A 21141-nucleotide genomic window follows, 5' to 3' on the forward strand; every position below is an offset into this window, starting at 1 on the left:
TCTTTACAGAAATTATTGAAAGTAATTGACCGTTATATGGAATCTGCACTGTCCTCATATTACTTCAAGTATAATGGCCAGAAACGAGTCAACTGTATAAACATCCTCCCAGAGCAGAAAAAATAATAAGCGGACTCGACATGTCCTATTGAATCGAATTCAGCGATTTTTCACATGACCAACTTCAATCTTAAAAACGCCCTCGAAGACGGATCTGTCCATTGCGAAACTCCGCTATCATTCATCTTTATACTGGTTTGTCTTTCCATTTGGCTGTTCATTCGGTGAAGCAGAGTGGAAGTTTGTTAATTGTTCGTTTGTTTCTCTTCAGTTGCCGGAGGATCGAATGACTCCCTTCATAGGACTTCATTTCCTTCCGCAACAATATTGGGAGGATTCCCGACATTTTATCGGGAGTTTAGAGGCGATAGCGGGACGCTTTCATGGGAACTAACAGTTAACTGCCGAGCCAATGGGAATTCAATGTGGAAATCGATGGGAGATGGCTTTTTTTTTATCGGAAACGCTTTATCAACTGCATTGCAAGCCATAAACTAATTCTTGATTGGCTGTCTTGATATTTTGAATTGCTATTCTGAAACAACTTATGTCAAACTGTCGATGTAGAGGTAGATTCGATTGAATTGATTAACTAGAAAGCAGAACTGCGACCAGTTTGATCTTTCGACAGACTTGTGAGGTATAGAAGGTACTTATAAACACAGTACCCTTGTTGGCACTCTCAAAATCATTCTTTAGCACTTGGCACCTGCACGAGCTTCTTTGCATAGAACATCCAAAAGTCTACGAATAAGAGGGTCGTTAAGGGTGTTTTTTTCGAGGTATATAACTTTAAGTTACTGTTCAAGATGGCGACCGATTTAACAGCTGTCAAGTGATTTATTCTCAGTTTTGTTTGGCAATTCATCATGAATAGACTCACGCCTGAACAACGCTTGCAAATAGTGCAATTTCATTTCGAAAATAATGGTTCTGTGCGGAATACGTATCGTGCACTACGTCCATGTTATCGTCGACAAAATCGTCCATCAGAGCAGGTAATTCGATTAACCATGGAACGTTTTCGCACCAAGTTTACTTTTATAGATAACTCGCATCCCCAAAGACGCCGTAGGGTGCGTACAGAAGAAGCTATTGCTGCTGTAGAACGTAGCATTGAGGAAGACCCGACTGAGTCTATCCGCCATCGAGCACAGGAATTGGATCTGTGTCCATCCACTTTATGGAAGATTTTGCGGAAGGATCTTGGTTTGCGTGCATACAAAATCCAACCCGTGCAAGAATTGAAGCCAAACGATCATCAAGTAAGGCGTAGATTCGTCGAATGGGCCCAATGCCGTTGTTTCCAATTTTCATGAGCGAATTTTGTTTAGCGATGAAGCGCACTTCTGGTTGAATGGCTACATCAACAAACAAAACTGCCGCATTTGGAGTGAACCTAATCCTCAAGTGTATGTCGAAACACCGTTACATCAAGAAAAACTGACTGTTTGGTGCGCTTTATGGGCTGGTGGAATCATTAGTCCGTACTTCTTCAAAAACGATGAGGGCCAGAACGTTACAGTCAATGGTGATCGGTATAGAGCCATGATTACTAACTGATATCTTTTTTGCAAGTTCATCGGCTTGTTCATTAACTTCAATTTCAATCGTCTAATACGCTCTGTTATCCATAACACAGTCACTTTGCCGACCCTAATGAGATGTTTTATGGTACAAAGGCTCTGCTAGGCCAGCAAAATGATTTGCCTATTTGATTCAAAGGTTGTCAGTGTGACCTTACTGTCCGCCATAATATACATTTGGGCTTCCTTGAAGTTCCACTTAAATCTCTCTTGATCATATGCAATTAAAGTGCTTACCTACAACGTAGAGTCCTGACCAAGTGTTATGGATAGAGGTGATTAATGATTTGTTGGATACAAGTTTAACGTCATATTATAGTGTCAACAATATACGAGACGTTGGTTGATTGAAAACTAAATATTTTATCATCCAAAGGATCCGGCTGTCCAATGGTAATGATTCTCTAGTACGCCTCTTGTGGAGGTCGTCAGTTGGAGCCTCAAATCAAAACAATAATACAAGTCTTATAGTACGGTGGATCGACCAAATATTCGTTTTGCAAAAAAAAAACAGTGCCTTGCCAGAAGTGACGATAGGATATTGTAACAAGTTTATACAGAACAAAACAAGTTCTCAGAGAGGAATAGGAAATACAGGATAGGAAACATTAAAATATTCATATATATTACATTTCTTTCAAAGCAGACCCCTCCCAAAATGACATAATGACAATGGATGATCTAATAATAAAAACATTGGTGTTTAAAAAATGTTTTTGGAGTTTTAGGAAGTGGAAAAAGTCGATAGGAGCTTCATCTGGAGAATAACGTTAGAATTTCTGTTTCTGCAAGAAATTCTTTTAAAATGCGTTATCGTAATACAAAAAAAAGGGTTTTCACCACAAATTGTTCAATATGGTATTTTTTGACGAATTATGCAACATTTTAAGTGCTAAAATAATTGTTATCCAAAATTAAGGATAGATTCATAACTTCCACTCAAAATGTACAAATGAGAGGAATTGATATTTCAACGTACCTTTCGAACTTGGAGCCACTAGGAGAAAATTGACTAGAGCAGCGCCAGTGTCATGTCCAACTAAAATTATTCTGTTCGGATCTCCACCAAATGAGGCTATGTTCAATTTGACCCAGCGCAAAGCCATATCAATATCTTTCACCGCCAAATTACCCCCACTGGTTGATGACGAACGACTTCTTCCAACGTCAGGGGCGGGTCGTGTCCTCAGAAGACCTAGAAATAAATGAAATTCATGATCTGTTTCGAATGAAAAATTTTGGGGCTTTATTCTCTACTCCACTTCCAAATACTTGTGAAGCATGTGTTTTATTTTTCATTCATGATGTCACTCGTAATCCGAAAGAAAAATATGAGAAAATAGTTGTAAGACAATTTATTGATGATGCTAAAAATATACATAGGCGTACAACTTTGATTCCGCCGTTTTTTTCGAAATTCGAAGCTTAATTGTAAGAAACTGGTTATACATTTATGATTCAAAGTATTATCCATCGATGGCACTACTTCCTCACATCTTTCGGGCAACGTACTAATTCGCCTTGAAAAACTGGCCATTTTTTGAAGCGATCCAATTTTTTACTTCTTCATATGACCGGAAATACTGGTCAGCAAAAGGAGCAAGTTCTGGAGAATACGGCGGGCAATATTTCCAAGTATATCTTGACCACTTTCGGAACATGGGATCGAGCATTGTCATGCTGTAAAATCAGGTCTCTCGTTGTATTCCGGATGTTTGTCTGTCAATGCTTGCCTTAAACGCAGTGATTGAGTTCGATAACGATTGCCTGTGATTGTTTCAGTCGGTTTCAACTACTCAAAATACAATACGCCGCGCTGGTCTCACCAAATACTGAGCATGACCTTGGAACCGTGAATATTTGGTTTGGCCGTCGACGTAGAAGCATGGCCGGGATATCCTCATGATTTTCTGCGCTTGGGATTATCTCAATGAACCCATTTTTTGTCTCCAATAACAATGCAATTCAGAATTCCCTTCCGTATTTGCCTTGCAAGCAGCTGTTCACAATCAAACAAATGTCGTTCAACATCTCTCGGCTTCAACTCATACGGCACCCAATTGCCTTGTTTCTGAATCATTTCCATGAATTTCAGGCGTTTTAAAATGACTTGTTGCGTCACTCCCAATGATCTTGTCAATTTTTTTTGCGTTTGAGACGGGTCTTGATCAAGCAATGCCTCAAATTCTGCATATTCGAAAACTTTCTGTCATCCACTGGTCTTCGACGTCAATATCACTGTTCTTGAGGCGTTTGAAACACTCTCCGGCACGTTCTTCCACTGATAGCAGCCTCACCATAGGTATTTGAGAGCATTCGATAAGCCTCAGCCTCAGATTTCTTCATATTAAAGCAGAGAATTGAAACCTTCCGCAAATGACGAGAATTTTGCTAGAAAGCTGACATGTTTGATCGAGAATAAATTTATGATTCAGATACAAATGGACTAATATTTCGATGGCATTATGTTTGAAAATACCTAAGCTTATTGTATGACATCTACGATCTATTTATTTCGACTACCACTTACCGCTACAGTCATATATCGCAAAATAGCGGAAGCAAAGTTGTACAAGTATAAAGAATTTTCTCCTCTCTATTCTTGAAACAATCAGTGAAACATTGAACTGAAACATTGTTCAGTTCCAACGTAGAAGAAAAACGTTATACGTCCAATATTGATATTTTATGAGGTTAAAGCAAACACATATATTTCGAATTATGTTTCATATAACGAATGACGCAATTAGGGCAAGCATTGTTGTTCAGTTACTCCTGGTAACCCGAGATTAAAACATCTCGACACTTTTATGGTGGGTTAAGTACTTCATTCGATTTAAGACTTTGTGAACTGTTAACCCGGTTCATTTTATGGAGGGAACTAAAACATGAATGGCACATAAAGATGCTATGTGAGTTGCTTGGGAAATCACAACCCTCTGGATATTATATCTGTTTTTGATGATGTTACAAAGTTATTTCAGGTGAAATAGAATGAATATGCTTAGTATATTATGTGTAACAAAATTTCCACAAAGAGGGTTCATTCTTGAGATTGGGCTACAATTCGAATAATTTAATAATTATATCATGACAAAAATATGGGTGAATTGGTGAACAACAAGATAGAACCACAGCATCAATTGGTTTCCTGAACAACAATAAGTTGGTATTTCAATGTTGCTAACGCAACCATTTTCACTTATGATGATTAAAGTAACAAACAAAACTGACGGATTTGGAAGAATACACCAGATAAACTACAAAAGCGATGCATTCTCCTGGTGTGAAGGTGTTAATCATTCGAAGAATGTAAATTTTCACTTAAACGAACATATACCTCGTAGGAGAGGCACATGAGAAATGAATTCCACATGTGATGTAATTCAACTCTTTGTCGAAATTAATTTCCTTTACGTTGAAGAATGTCCACACATCAACATAAAGACTTTGACACAGCACACCCTGCTGTTTGGGGTTTATTCCTTGTTGTCAATCAAATCACACAATAATGCAGGAATGAATGGAACGTTCATAAACACTCAAACAGCGCTATTCTGGCTGAAATACCCAAGCTTGAACCTTTGGGAGGTCATTCATAAAGCAACCACTAAAACTGAATTGACTGAGCTGAGTCTAAATTAATTTCTCACGGAAGTTTTTCTCCAAATCGTAGAAAGAACTGTCATTAAAAAAAATTGGAGTGCTATAAAAACTTGTGACTGCATTGAAGTAAACGATCCCTGAAACTTGACTTATCTGATTCTAGACAATATGAGGCTGCATCTATGTCTAACATCACATAAGGCTGAGATGGGCAATAACCTGATGAATATACTGTCACCTTGACACTTGAATAACTATTAGGACCTTAATCACCGGAAGTCATTGATTGTATTGGAGACCCTATCATATTTTCTTAGTCCAAATATAAACCTACAGCAATAATTTGAATTTTTTGAAGTCCTTATTTCGTAACAGAATAATAATTGAAATATGGTGATTTGCAAGACATGAATTCTTTACATTGGGTGCCGTGCTAGTTGAGGCGAGAGATGTTGAACGGCGTTTGTTTGCTTGTGAACGTTTGCTTGCAAGGCAGAGACGGAAGGGATTTCTGCATCGCATTGTGACTGGACGCTAAAAATGGGTTCATTGAGATAATTCCAAGCGCAGAAAGTCATGGGGATATCCCGGCCATGCCTCTACGTCGACATGCCAAACCGAATATTTACGGTTGCAAGGGAATGCCCAGTATTTGGTAGGACCAGCTCGGCGTAGTGTATTATGAGTTGTTAAAACCGACTGAAACAATAACAGGCGATCGTTATCGAACGTAATTGATGCGTTTGAGTCGAGCATTGAAAGACAAATGGCCGCAATACAACGAGTGACATGATAAAGTGATTTTACAGCATGACAATGCTTGACCCCATGTTGCGAAAGTGGTCAAGACACACTTGAAAACGTTTAAATGGGAAGTACTACCCTACCCACTGTATTCTCCAGATGTTTCTTTTTTAGACTATCACTTGTTTCGATTAATGGCCCAAGGCCTGGCTTTGTTCGGGTTTGCAATAATTAAACTCTTTTTAATTATTTACGTATATTTACAAAGCCACACTTACAGTACAAACACAGTTTGTACGGTACTGAATTTCGTCTTACTTGAGTGTTAATTACTAAATGTCTTCGATATGTTTCGTCTTTGTCTTTAATTCTAGTTTCAGCCGTCTCGTCTTTAACTCTTTCGCGACTTGTCTTAATCTAGTATGCAAACCGTCTTTTCGTCTTGAGTTTCGACTGACTGAACTTACTCTTACTTCGACTTAGACCGATCTTCAACTGCTACCGGCTCGGACTTACTCTGCCTACTCTGAATATCGACTTCCCTTCTTCCGGCTTGACCACACCCTTAGGGAAAGTACCATCCCCTAGTCCAATAAGAGTTTTGCCGTATCGCCACAAAGCTCTTCGCGGATTCCTGGAAATCGAATATTCTCGAAGGACTAGAACCTGATACACAGATGTGACACATCTGGTACAACCGTCTTGTCTTCGATCTTTCCTAACCCCCTAGGATTTACAATCGAGTAATTGACATTTTCTTTCTAAGTTATATACAAAAGCAATTCGTTCCCTGTAAATCCATTGAAACTGTCATGCCCTCGACACTTGAAGAAACTAATAGGTCTCCAAGCATCCTGTTGACCATCTCAATTATTTACAAGGAACAAAAAATATATATGGATTCTACATATGTAGGATCCAGTTTATTGTTCCCTGTAAATAATTGAGATGGTCAACCGGATGCTTGGAGACCTATTAGTCTCTTCAAGTGTCGAGGGCATGACAGTTTCAATGAATTTACAGGGAACGAATTGCTTTTGTATATAACTTAGAAAGAAAATGTCAATTACTCGATTGTAAATCCTAAGGGGTTAGGAAAGATCGAGGACAAGACGGTTAAACCAGATGTGTCACATCTGTGTCATGCCCTTGGCACTTGAAGAAACTAATAGGTCTCTAAGCATCCTGTTGACCATCTCAATTATTTACAGGGAACAATAAATATGGATTCTACATATGTAGGATCCAGTTTATTGTTCCCTGTAAATAATTGAGATGGTCAACCGGATGCTTGGAGACCTATTAGTCTCTTCAAGTGCCAAGGGCATGATAAATTGAATGAATTTACAGGGAACGAATTGTTATTGTACATAATGTAAAAAGGTTGTGTAATTCTTCGGGGTGTCGAAGAATGTGTCATGTCGGTTGTAAAACTTAAAAGATTTACTGGGGTTGGGAAAGCTCTAGAACAAGACGGTTGTACCAGATGTGTTACATATGTTTCTCAGGTTCTAGTCCTTCTAGAATATTCGATTTCCAGAAGATCTTTGGGGGCGGTACGGCAAAATCCCTTATTGGACTAGGAGATGGTACCTTTCCCTAAGGGTGTGGTCAAACCGAGAGAAGAGGGGTCTATGTTCGAGACCGGGTAGTTCCAAAAGGGCAGAGAGCACAGTTCAAATTAAACCGAAGACGGGTACAGACGGTACAGTTTAACTGAAGACGAGTCAAGTTCGGGCGGTCAACTTAAGACGTAAGACGAAAAGACGTTTCGCGGACTAGATTAAGATGAGTCGCGAACAAATCAAAGACGAGACGACCGAAAACTTGAAGTACGACGAAGACGTGATAAACGAAGACGTTTCGAGTAATCAAACTAGAGTTAAAGACGAAATTCAGTACCGTAGTGAGAAACTTGTAATTAAGACGTAATTAAGATCTTCTCGATACTGAGTTTGTACTGTATAATTGTGGCTTTGTAAATAGATGTAAATAATTCAAAAGAGTTTAATTATTACAAATCCAACAAAGTCACGGGGAAAAAGACGAAAGGCCAGGTAATCGAATCATACCTCTAGACGATCGATTAACCAAGCCTACACATATATTATGACAAAAAGTACAGTTCCCAGTATCGGATCCTAAGGGGGAAGATCACCCCTCTCCCACATCCTCTCGATTCATTAGCTACCTGTCGACAGTACACGTTCGACTAATGACAAGAGTGCACTCGAAATCGACCGAGCAGCCACACGGTACGGTACACCGGCCTCGGATCAACACCTGCCACAAACCCATTAGACCATTTGACGAATCAATAGAACAACGGAACCGAGTACCGCAACGGGTTATCGACGAATACATTCCACTTACCTAGGATCCCCAGTCGATAATTCAAAGTGACCACGATGACATGGCCGTAGCTCGAAACGACGCTGCCGTCGTAGGGATGGCCAGCGCCGAATTCGAAACTCTCGCCGTGGACAAAAACCATCACGGAGTAGGGCGCCTCCAAGCCTCGATTGCCTGAAACGGAACAAGATTAATATCATTCGTTAATTTGGCGGACTAGAGAGCGACCATAACTAATCTCGTCGGATATACCGGAAAGTTTTTCATCGGATCCGTTGGAAATTCGATGAACACGTTCGCCAATCACAAACTTTGGGTTTATATGATCGTTGCGAACGTTTTGGAATGAACAGTTTGGTATAACTATATTCTGATAATGGATAAATTTCCGCTTATGTGAATTGTTTCATGACTTCTACGAATTAATCTAAATGTAAATATGAGGGGTAGTATCCAAACATTTTGCAGAACGAATAATGCTTGATACTACACAAAAAAGGATTCTGACGTCTATTGAAATTGATACATATCTACAATATTTTTCATGAAAATTCATATTCTGGCAATACAATTAGTAACACACTAATGTGTCTTGTTATGGAGTGTTCAACACTTCACTCAATAAGCCTCGGGCCTGAATAGTTAAAACATATTTCTCCTTGAAAATTCGACTTTATTCGTCAAAATAGTCACCTTTGAAAATGATTTATGTACTTCAACGCTTCTCTAACTTCTGAAAACCTTTGATGTGAAAAGATTCGTTTTTGCTTTCGAAATAGGCTCAAAACTCGACATCTTTCAACCATTATTGTCGGTGGAGCAGAGTCTGAATAACACTCATCTAGACATTCTTTTGCTTGCTCAGCCTGGGACTTCCTGAGAGTATTTCTTCAAATGTTTCTTCAGAAAAAAACTTCAGTAAACACATTCATTATCGAATAGGATGACCAACGATAGGATGATGTTTTCAGAATGTGTTTTATTGTCTTCTTCATTTCAATACCAATAGAACAGTGGATCATTCAAATGTTTGCAACGCAATAAGGTTGTTCCAAGACGCGATATAATACCGAGTTGGTTCAAAAATCTGAAAGAAAATAGTAATATTTTTAAAAATAAAACTGGTCTCGCACGCACAAATGACCAAAGTGATTCAACTCTTGATTAGGAGAGTGCTCAGAGAGACGACAAACAAGAGAACTAAGATTGAGTGCGTATGTTCCGGCAGACTGATTTGAATTTCCATGCATGCAAAGTGTTCATCGCTCAATAACTGTAGCGAAGAGGCTAGCCACAATTTACCTTTTTCTGTGGGGATACGTAGAAGGTATTATTTACTTCCACAAAACAACTGACTCTAAACTCTTAAAAGCTGTTTTTAGAAGAGAGAGAGGGATAAATAATTATTGTTCGCGAGAATAGAATTTATCTATCAGATATTTGACAAGGAACTAGTTCCTTGTTTGCAGAGGAATATGCCTGTTCCAATACTATATGATTATTGACAAGACACCAGTTCCCTGTAGAGTCCATATATTTTCAGTTGGTAGAATTATATTTACCTATACCCCTGTGACAACATTCTTACAACGTTTAAAATTTCCAGAAGGACTCAATTGCTGTATGCGAAGATGTAGATTTGTTCGAAAGCCAAGTAATTATAATTTAATTGAATCATGAAGAAACGGTGAAGAAACACCGAAAGATGTACTGGATATGAATGCTTATTTTAACGATGATAGTAACTCTCAACGAAGGCCTTGACGACGTGCAGTTGTTTGGCTGGTAAGACTTGGGGATTCAACAAAAAAATACTGCGATGGATGTACGTCATGATTGTGAGGCCGATAATAACATATGAATCAATAGTCTGGCATGCTGGAGCAAGTCAAAACAGCAGCCCTTGATACAATACAAAGGTTAAACCGTGTTTGTATCGCTGGAGCTATGAGAACATGCCCAACTACATTAAGGATCATTACAGATCTGACACCTCTTCATCTTGTAATGTAGAGAGATTAGCCTATGAGGCCTGAGACTATCTATCTATCTGAAATGTGATGAAGCGATACATTCTGATAGTCAGGCTGCAATTGAAACACTGGACTCACATATCATCGATTCTAAGATATTATTGGAGTTCCGGAGAAAACTAAATGAAATAAGCAAATATCACAATGTCATTTTAATCTGGGTTTCCAGCCACTAGGGAATAAGAGGGAATAAAGAGGTCTCTTGCCAGAAAAGAAGCATCAACTCATATCATCGGCCCGGAATCTTTCTGTGGCGTAGACAAATGTACCTACAAGAAAAAACTTCAGGAGAAGGAAGAAACCAAAAGAGAAATACTCTGGCGGAATCTTCCTGGTTTGGATCACTCCAAAAAGTTTGACTCTACGAGATCCAAGAAGTATCTGGATCTTAGTAAAAATATGCTACATCTCCTCACTGGATTCCTAACAGAACATTGTCGCCTTAGGAAACACCTCATGAGAATAGGTTTAACAGAAAATGGCGAGTCAAGATCCTGTGGTTAGGAGGTAGAAACTACAGATCAACTGGTGGCGGAATGACTTGCTATCGCTAGCTAACGCAAAACCTGCTTTGGACACAAAACTTGTTGATGTGAAGAATTAGCCCCTTTGAAGACATCCCAGATATTGGAGTTCATTAGAACTCTGGAACTAGAAGGCGAGTTTTAAATGACGTTATGAAGAGAATAGCTCTGATGGGGGCACAATAAACCATTAGGTCGCAGTGAAACGGAACCTCCTCAATTAAATCTAATCTAATCTCACTCACAACTTCTATCCTGATACTGCAATAGTCGTCGTGATAGTGCAATAGTAACTACCAAGTAGTTCCTCGTTAAAATGAGGGAAGTGGTCTTGTTATTGAGCAACATTTTTGAAAATATTGCAATCTTAAGTTTTTCAGATTACTGAGAGTTCAATCTGAATTTCGAGAAAAAATTATTCAATTTACGCTCAAAGCATGCAGTTTGGTAAACTGAAAAAATTGGAAAGACCTTCCAGATCCAGATCTCGATTATGCAGCTGCAAGCCAAAGAAATAAATCGCCGCAAGACATGTCCACATTCTTATCAGAACCAGATGCCGCATGTATTCGAGGCTGGGCGGTCCGGAGTCCAATCCTGCCTCCATTTCTCTTCGGTTCTAGGACATGGACAATAAATTAGACTCTCCTAATTTTGGAGAGGCCCTCATCCTGCACTAATTGCACAAGATAAACTGACAACGTTCATAAATCGATTTGCGGGAGTGTTTTTGTCACTGAAACGATTCGATTCGTAGTAGGAGAAACGAATGTACTTTTGAATTATCGAACTGTAAGTTTGCTCATGCTGGCGACTCGACGAATTCTGAAGTAATTATAAAGAACGTTTGTTGTTATAGAACTTGTAGTTCTAGTAGTTCGAAATTAGATTCGATTTTGATAAATACTGCTGGCGAGCAGAAAATGCGGGTCCCTTGATCATTCTTGTTCAAATAGAGCTCTTAGTTTCAATTTCAACGAGAATCATGAAATTTCTGAAAATATAGGAAAAAGAGAATTGCCTAAAGAACAATGAAATTTCTGTTCTGTATTAAAATGAAAACTCATTTTTGACAAAATTCAAAACTATCGTAACTGAAAACTTCGGTGTCAATATGACGTGTGACCTCCCCTAGCTCTGATTACAGCCAGATAGGAACGTCTTGGCATGCTCCTGATGAGCCTTCAAATATTCTTTTGTGCAATATTCTCCCATTTATGACGAAAAGATTCTTGGAGCTCTTGTGAATTATTGAGCTGACTTTCATTCCCAGTTCCAATAGATGATTGATGGGATTCAAGTCAGGACTACAAGCTGGCCAGTTGATCCCTGAAATTCCATCCTCATTCAAGTTTGCTGTCACTATTCGAGCAGTATGCGGGCTTGTATTATCAGGAATGAAAATGACTTGGTCCCCCAGAAATATATACAAAGAGAAACGTTTTTTTATGTACGATTTCTCCTTTGTACCTTACTGCTGTTAAAAATCCATTTATAAAAACCAACTATGTGTACCTCCCTGAAGACACACCTCCCCTGACCTTAGCAGATCCTCCATCGAATGGAACTTGTTCCTCCATACAGCCATTGGCGTATCTTTCTCCTGGATATCTCTAAACGCGTCAAGGACCATCAGCTCCTCGAATGCTGAACCTGGATTCATCAGAAAAAAGTACTTGAGCCTTCAGAACCTCTAACTAGTTTATGTAGTCTCGTGCAAATTGAAGACCCTCAATGATCTGTGAGAAGTTCTGGACCTGTCGAAGGTCTGTATATTGGTAAATTCGATTCTGAGAGACGTCCTCTCACGGTCTATTTACTTACGTTCATCTGACGTATCTCCATCAATCGATTCCAATCTTCAACAGCAGTAAGATGGCGATTTCGAAGACTTGTGGAAACTATGAATCTGTCATCCCTGAACGATGTTAACGGTCTTCTTCCAGATCCAGGTCATCCGGTCAGCGTGCCTCCTGATACCTTGTCAATTTTCTTTGGACTGTTGTTTATATGCTTACATTCATTCTTCCATAGCAACAGATGTCTGGTTCAGCCTATTTTTCATAAGTGCTACTATTCTCGCACGATTTTCATTCGGTAAAAATTATTTTATGAAATTGTTTCCTTCATAGCGTGGAATAGAAACTTTTCAATAACCAATGTTGAACGCAACTGATAAACGATGAATTTATCGTGAAGAATTATTCTAAGATGCTTTCTTTTATCAAGTTTTTAAGCCCATATACCTACATCTTGTGCATATTTAGTTGATTGTTTTAATGAAGAACGTGAGGCTATTGGAAAAAGAAGTTTGAAATGTTAGTGATCCTTTTTGTTGCCTGCCAGTTTATTAGTTATTCAAGCCTCATAGAAATTAAGCGATAATCAAAAATGACGTGTCAGGAGCTTTCGTGCACTGTTCATTCATGTTTCAAATGTGACCTCTCCTAGACAGAAATAACATTCCATATGTCGACGCATCGGAAACATACGGTTCGATAAGTGGACAAACAAGAATTGAAAGCAGAAACGATAAACATTTCAACTTCATCGAATTTACGGGAAAAAATCATAAAACATTTCATTTTCGGAGTTTTCAGAGCATTCGCCACATTTTGTTCCAGTAAAATTGTAATTCTAAAAAAAATCTGAATCTGAATGGATAGCTTGAAAACCACCATGAAATTTATAAATTGGACAAGTATTTACCAATGGTTTCTTCTAAACCACACTCACGTAGTGGGCTATCAATAGAATGCCATTTGAAGAGCATACAATTACAACGACCATGACCAGTCCTTAGTCGATTTAAAGTACACCAAATTTTCCTAGGGAGATTGAAACCTAGAACTTTCTCTGAAAGATCAACGATTAGACTTTTATTGAAGACATTACATTACAAGAACTCCATTTCGAACGCCAAATTTCCTCGTCAAGAAAGGTATTAATCCATAAAGGTTTGCGTCATTTTAACCTGACAGTTCTAGTATCTGGGAGGTAAAAAACAATTGGAATAAGTGCGGGTGGAAAAGACATTTTTTCTGGACTGAGACCATCGAATATGAGGCGGAAGTATTTGTGATAGCATTGGTAACCAATGTGAAGGTGTAGATGTCTATGCATTGAAACCAATAAAGGGTGATTCACCGGGATGGCCTATTAGACGTTTATAGAAAACTAGTCATAATTTTGAGCTGAAAATTTGCAGATTGGGGTTAGAGACGATGATCTTTCAGCTTAAAACATTTTCAGACTTCTACAACTTCCAGTTATACCGGAAACAGACTACTACTTCCTTATTCCAAATAGGGTCCATGAGTTAATGAAAAATATTTTTCTTCAAAAAGATTCGAGAAAATGTCGCTACCTTTATTTTTTAACTCATGAACCGTTGAGTTTTTACTCGAGGTATGGCATATTGCCAAATTGTCTTGAAAAAAGCTATCTAACGATGCAATAACATACTGTGTGTAGGGGTTTGAAATAAACAAGTATTAGTCTGTTTCTGATATGACTGGAAGTTCTATATATCTGGAAATATTCTAGGGAGAAAAATCATTGCCGGAAACCACAATACGCAAATTTTCAGCTCAAAATTATCAGCTGGTGATGCAAAAAAACAATTAATTCATTTCTCCATAACTCCTCATGAATTATCGAACTGCGATAGATAAAAAACTAGAGATAAACGTGTCAACATAATGCCAGGACTCTGTTTGCCACCGACAAAGCTTCAAAGCATTACCGTTATACGGAGAGTTCAATCGAAAGCAAACAGTCTGTAGAACCTTTATTCAATAATCGTTTATTCGATGGCCCGTTTACACTCAAACGTTCGTTCATTCGCAAACATCAGTATTACAGTCGTCCTTTATGCCCGCTCCCAGAAATTGATTGATTTCGCAGTTGGCCATGGCCGCCGCCGGTTCTCCGGTTTGGCGCGAGGTTTTGTCCCTCACGTCGACGTTTCCGGTTAAAAAAAAACTGCGCATCGGGATCGGGAGGACGTTCCGGACTGATCCCTATCAATCATTTCTGTCCGGGATGCCAAATGCCCTGATTACCGCATTCATTTGTTCTCATTTGTTTGATTGCAAGTCTGAGACTGGGCAGCGTGATAAAGATGGATTGGCGGTAATCGGTGGTGGTGTTGATTCGGGTCCGGCTGAAAAACGTTGCTCGATTTACATCCAGGTTGGTTATGCCTGTGTCAGCCTCTCATCTCGTAGGAAATGGCGTGGACCACTGCGGGATAGTGTTTGTTGAAGTTGATGAAATGAGGGGCTCTGTTAAATTGTTGATTCGTCTTCTTAATTTTTTTTATATATATAATCTGTATCCCATTTGTTACCTTTCGGTGTATGGGTTTCATTATCTACATTTTCTTACTTAACAACAATTCAAGAATAATTTTAATTTGATCCAATAAATTTCTTCCATTCTGTCCTATTTGATGTCATCATCTTAGCTTCCCTGACGCTTTTTCCTCTCTTCTTTATTTCCTCTTCTACCATATCCTCCCATGTTTGTTGCGGTCTCACCCTTTTTGCTTTTGTCTCGACTTTTGCCTCCCATATTTGTTTGATTGATCTCTCCTCCTCCATACGATGTAAGTGTCCCCACCATCCCAACTGCCTCTCACCCACAAACCTTTCCAATGATTTTATCCCTAATTCACCTCTTATGTCCTCATTTCTCCTTCTGTCCATCCTTGTAATCCCCTTCAGTCCTCTCAAAAATTTCATTTCTACTGCCTGTAGTTTACTCCTTAATCTCTTTGTTGTGTTCCAAGTTTCACATCCATACTACAGAACAGGTCTGAATATCGACTTAAACACGGTCATTTATTTCCATCCCATATTTTCTCAGTACTCCATTCCATATATCCAAATTTCCCTGCATACTCCTCCTTGTTCCCGCCATCAATACGATGTCATCCGCAAAGGCACATTCTGATATTACAACTCTTCTCGAATTCTCAAAACCAACTGTCAGTTACTCTGTTTTCTCCTTTGCCTCTCTGATTTAATTATTTTTACGGACTCTAATTGATTTATTTATCTGACCATCAAAACAACATTTGAACTATTCATGACATCATCTTGTCTATAATAAATTTGGTGTGGTCCTGGACACCTGGAATATCGCTGAATAAGCCAATTAAGAACAAAAGAACCGAAAATACATCGTATATTTCAACAAGGCGATTGATTCACCCGCACATTTCCTTAATGAGACAAACTTAATCCACAATTCGTCTTCATGAAATATACAATATCAATTAGGGACCTTGAAGTATATCATCTGATCCGAATGGTACCATATTATGTAATTAGGTCATCAAAAACCCAATTACCTCAGAGGGGTGTAGGAATTCTCATTCATTACAAGACAGTTTGGTGTTTAATGAAAATTAAAGAAAAACTGAAATGTCACTAATGTTCACTAATAACATTATTTTTGAAATTATTCTGGCGACTCGACTCGGCATGGATCATGTATACAAGTTTGGAAAATTCACTCGGAACCATAGGATTTAGCGTACAAACCTCCAAGTCGCTCTGGTTCCAATGGAACCAACAGTGAAAGAATCGAAACATGAGTGCTATGCCATATCAAATAACGCGAACGGCTGCTGGCAGGCGTAGATTCCATCGCGCACGCAGGTCGAGACCGAGAGACTTCAGATTCAGACCCGACTAATAGATCTCCGACTACGCTTGCCAGTGGCCATTCGCGAAGACCAGATTTTTATTTGATATGGCATCGCACTTATGTTTCGATTCTTCCACTGTTCTATTGGAGTCAGCGCTAAATCCCATGGTTCCGAGTGAATTTTCCAAACCTGTATATCGGAATGTATGTCATCCAGTTTTTGAGAAAGATTGAACTAACCAAATTATGTTAACTTATTTCAATACTATTTTACATACAAAACATAATTTGATGAATAAAAATGTATCACTTACCACTGCCAGGAATATACATGTTGAGAAACAAACAATCCTCTGATTGTTTTTCTAGAAGTGGAAGTAGTTTCTTTAAAAAATTGTATCTGCCCTTCGGCATATGCTGAAGGGCAGCCGTTCTATTACTCAAATCGGGTAATTTTTGTGGACACACAGCACCAAATGTGTCAGCTAGTCTAGTTCCAGCCCAAGGCAATGGTGGTTGTGGTGGTTCAAACCTGCGAAGAGAAAAATTTAGGAGAAAATTTGTTACATATCAAATTAATTTCACAGCATTCAGACAATTTTTCAATTCTAGAAAAATTACCTCCCTGAACGGGGCTCGAACCCGCAACCTCCGAATTACTAGTCCGAGTATATTTGGATGATGAAAATTCATTTTGAAAAATTGATAGTTGAAGTCGATGAGTAATTCTTTTTGATATTTATGTTGATTAAACTGTTGTCACGATGAAAGAATCATTAGTATCACCTTAAAATATCCAGAGGAATACATTCAATCTTTCTATAGCGCCAGGTTTGACGAGTCAGAACTTGTTGATGACTTATACATTGTTAATTCTAGAATATCATTTTTTACGCCATAGAATTGACTATTGAATTTCACGCGTGACTGAATTTAGTTATCTAGATATCTGCATTGGCATATCATAGTTACGTACATCAAAAGTAGGTCGACATTTTCAGATCACTTCAGGAATATTCCTGTTATTTTTCCATATGTCAGACAAGAAGAAGTCTACATAATCTAGCATTCCAACCGAAATATCATAGACGAGAAATGGAAAAAATCCCATAGGGAAATGTGAACTGGGAGTTGGTTTAATTATTCAAATTGCTAGAAAAACAGATACGGAACTTGACGTTGTTTATCTGAATAATATATAGAACTACATAAACAAAACAACGACTGGGGAATATATGGATTCATGTTCATGTAGAGGGCTAAAATGGGTTCATTCCGAGGGTAGGTTCACATCATTCTAGAGAAGACATTTTCCCCTTCGTTTAAGAAATTTATAGTGCTATCACGCTTCAAGGTTTGAACATGGGATTATATGAAGCGTATATTTTATTCAGTATCAAGTATTGTAACAATTCAAAATTTTCAATTCAACTATTAACAATACTTACACCCATGTTAAGTTTAAAGATAATCACATATAATTATATTTTTCCTATAAAAAAATTCTAGTTGGGTCTTCATATTCCAGATGTGTTTCCTACGATTGGAAAGAGCAATAAACTTTTTGCGTAGTTTGTATACTTGCTCACCAAAGTACTTAGGGAAAAGTTGGAATGTTCGCTTTCCCTGTGAAAGGAGCTCAAATAACTTTTATTAGACCACGACTATCATATAAGAAGCTTGCGTCCCGAGTATAGGAAAAAAGTCGATAGGTAAGAGGCGAAGCTCCCAAAAAAAAAAAACCTGAGTAGCCCTAATGTATCCTGAAAACTTGCTGCGCATTTTACAACATCCTAAAGTAAAATGAAGTTATTTGCTGGTCCAATTACTGTCTGAAGCGAATATTTGTTTATTATCGTTTTTCATCGTTAATGATACTTTTCTCTTGAAAATGAAAAGAACTTGCATTAATTTCTCTTGATATAGACTCGTTTGTGTTTGTTATTTAACAAAACCTCTCATTGAAGAACCCTACATCTTGTACATATTTTTAGTAAAGAAACTCTGGGAGTTTCTGTTATTATTAGTATTAGTATTAGTGTATTATTGTATTCATAGTGATCACAGTTGAACTGATATCGGAGGATTTAAAACCCATAAGTTTTTGAGAAATTACAAGGCATATGGATGTGTATCATTCCTCACCTCAAATTCCCAACAGGTGGCGCAGCGTACGGTACTCCCCTGAAAACTTCCACTGGCTCCAAATGCCTAGAATTCAGTTCCAATATGATTCCTCTTATTCCACCTGACTGTGTATCAACTATTCTCGAGCTGTATCTGAGACTGGAAACAGCCTCTTTGAAGCTGACGGCCAGCAGTAAAAGAACTGAAAACACTAAGGTGGTGGTCCCGCTGCCGAATAGTTGTAGCATGATTTGCACAGTAGAGGTTTTCGTTTGGGCATTACTCCAGTTTCTTTGGCCTCTTTCGAAGCATCTACTCAATGAGGTTAGTCAATGTTGAGAACTGGAACAATAGAGATATTGTAGTAAGGTCATATTATATCTAAATCAATCAGTCGTTCAATTGATCTTATAGAAATTTCCGAAAAATTCGATTGATTTTCAAACTACCACTACAAGTAGAGGTTTTTCAATCTCAAGTCAAGTATTCATTTATCAAGTAGCCGTTTCATTGTGTAGCGTGTCACATCAATAAAAAAATTATGAAAGGAAAGGAACCTTGCAAAAAACACTTTTATTTATTGAACTTATTGTATGGAAGAACCGAAAATATCAACTCTTTTGAAATAGAAACATAAATTAAATAACTATAAATCATAACAAAATTAAAAAATTAGGTTTCTTGATATTGAAAATCCTCCAGGTTTTGTTTGATTTCATAATTTTCCATCCAGAATCTATGGCACATGAGGCATCTTATAGATTTGTCGCCTAACCTATTGCTGGTTTTTGTGACAAAAAGAGCAGCTCTGGAAAATTGTTATTTAACAGGAGAGCTGAAGATGCTGGCGTTGATAAAAAATCCTACGCCATTGTGGCCAAGTTTGGAATAATATTTCTGAAATTACCAAAATCTACCAGAAGATTTCATAGAAATGTGAGAAAACTACTAATAGTCACACTGGCGAATGCTTCAGTCTCTCAGCGCTCGGAGAATCCCCTTATTTAGTCTAAGCGCGCACGAGAATGCAGAAATATATGCCGTGTGACTCGTGCATAACAAACTCAAGTAACATCAATTAGCTTGATATCAAGTCAAGCAATAAATATCTAAAATCAAGTCAAGTCAAGCTCAAGTATGTAATTTTTCACGAGCTTGATTTTCAAATCAAGTAGTTGGTTAAGATATCAAGCTACTTGGCTTGATGAATCAGCAACATACCAGAAAATAATGAAAAAAAAAAACAATTTCAACTAAAGAAGTGAAATCTAATGATGAGAATTCACTGCACAGCCCGATATTCTGATTCTAGATACTTTTTCGTTTCACAGACAATGCTTTGGAATGAATGTCATTCGAGAAATGAATGTTTTCCATTATAAAAGTTTCAAGCGTAAAATTATATTTTCGCATTCGCCATTTTGCACCGCCTCGAGCTATTAAAATTAAAGATGGCAACAACACATGCTACGAAATCAACCTTCTATCCTCGAAGAGCACTCAAGTTACGCCTAAGTATTCATCGTCTGAGCTCAACAGTCTGGTAAACACATTTTACGTCTGCATCATCATTTTCCACTCCATCTTTTCGCTTGTCTCATGTTTTTGTTCCGAACCACCAGGGATCTACTTGTTGTGAGGGCTGTAGTATAAATTATCCCTAATGTAATCTTGAGGCTGGGATTAATCGAATATGTTATGATAAAGTGTAGCAGAAGAGCATGCTGGATCTTGGTGTGACGTAGACCGAATGCATATTGTGTCAAGTAGGCTATTAATATTCAGAATCTTACTTAACCTCAACGTTGAGGTGCATTGTAATTGCAGCATCATGGTTCGTTTTGGGGTGAAATGTCCCATATTGTGTCAAGAAGGGTTCCTTGTCCATTAAACTATTTGCTGGTAGACGACTTCCGTCGAAGTTGAAAATCAAAACATTAGTACTTTCCTTAGAAAATAAACATTTATATATTTCTGAATATTGTTTCATATTAGGGTTTTCCAATGGAAAGTTTCATTTTGAATATCCTGCTATCTGCGCAGCTTTCACTTTTGAAGCTGTCATCTTTCGACAATTGACAAGTAAAGACTATATCAACGGAAAATATTGTTGTAGCGTACAAGTTTTTCGATTCCTCTTCGATCTTGGACATTATTAAACATTATATTTATTTCGCTTAAAGACTTAGGTATTAACCTTAATTTTTCAATAAGACAGCGCTACGTGCCACATAATGAGGAAAAAGAGTTGGAGAAAAAGTCTAAGCCAGAGCTGCTCAATCGATTCAAGATCTCAAGAAGATGGAATTCGTGAATTTATCGAGGACATACAAAAGCGATTATTTGAATTGGTCATGGCTAATTCCATGAAAATGATGTGATGTTGTAATTATAGCTGTTGCCTTCAATAATGGCATACCTTACTGTCTACAATGAGATGAACATCCATTGATC

General features: G+C 38.0%; 1 protein-coding gene across 3 annotated transcripts in view; it reads right to left on the reverse strand.

Moving 5' to 3' along the window:
• The window catches only part of LOC123678984 (neuroligin-1-like), a 260712-nt gene that overhangs the window by 43800 nt on the left and 195771 nt on the right, over window positions 1-21141 (reverse strand). For all 3 annotated transcript variants that reach the window (XM_045616289.1, XM_045616290.1, XM_045616288.1), the window contains 4 exons: window positions 18706-19029; window positions 16875-17092; window positions 8370-8522; window positions 2626-2841 (listed from right to left, as the gene is read on the reverse strand). In XM_045616289.1, the coding sequence (XP_045472245.1) occupies window positions 2626-2841; window positions 8370-8522; window positions 16875-17092; window positions 18706-18935 (817 nt within the window). In that variant the 5' untranslated portion in view covers window positions 18936-19029. The remainder of the gene's footprint in view (window positions 1-2625; window positions 2842-8369; window positions 8523-16874; window positions 17093-18705; window positions 19030-21141) is intronic.

The sequence above is a fragment of the Harmonia axyridis genome, chromosome 4, assembly GCF_914767665.1.
Source record: "Harmonia axyridis chromosome 4, icHarAxyr1.1, whole genome shotgun sequence".
In the NCBI taxonomy this organism is placed as follows: Eukaryota; Metazoa; Arthropoda; class Insecta; order Coleoptera; family Coccinellidae; genus Harmonia; species Harmonia axyridis.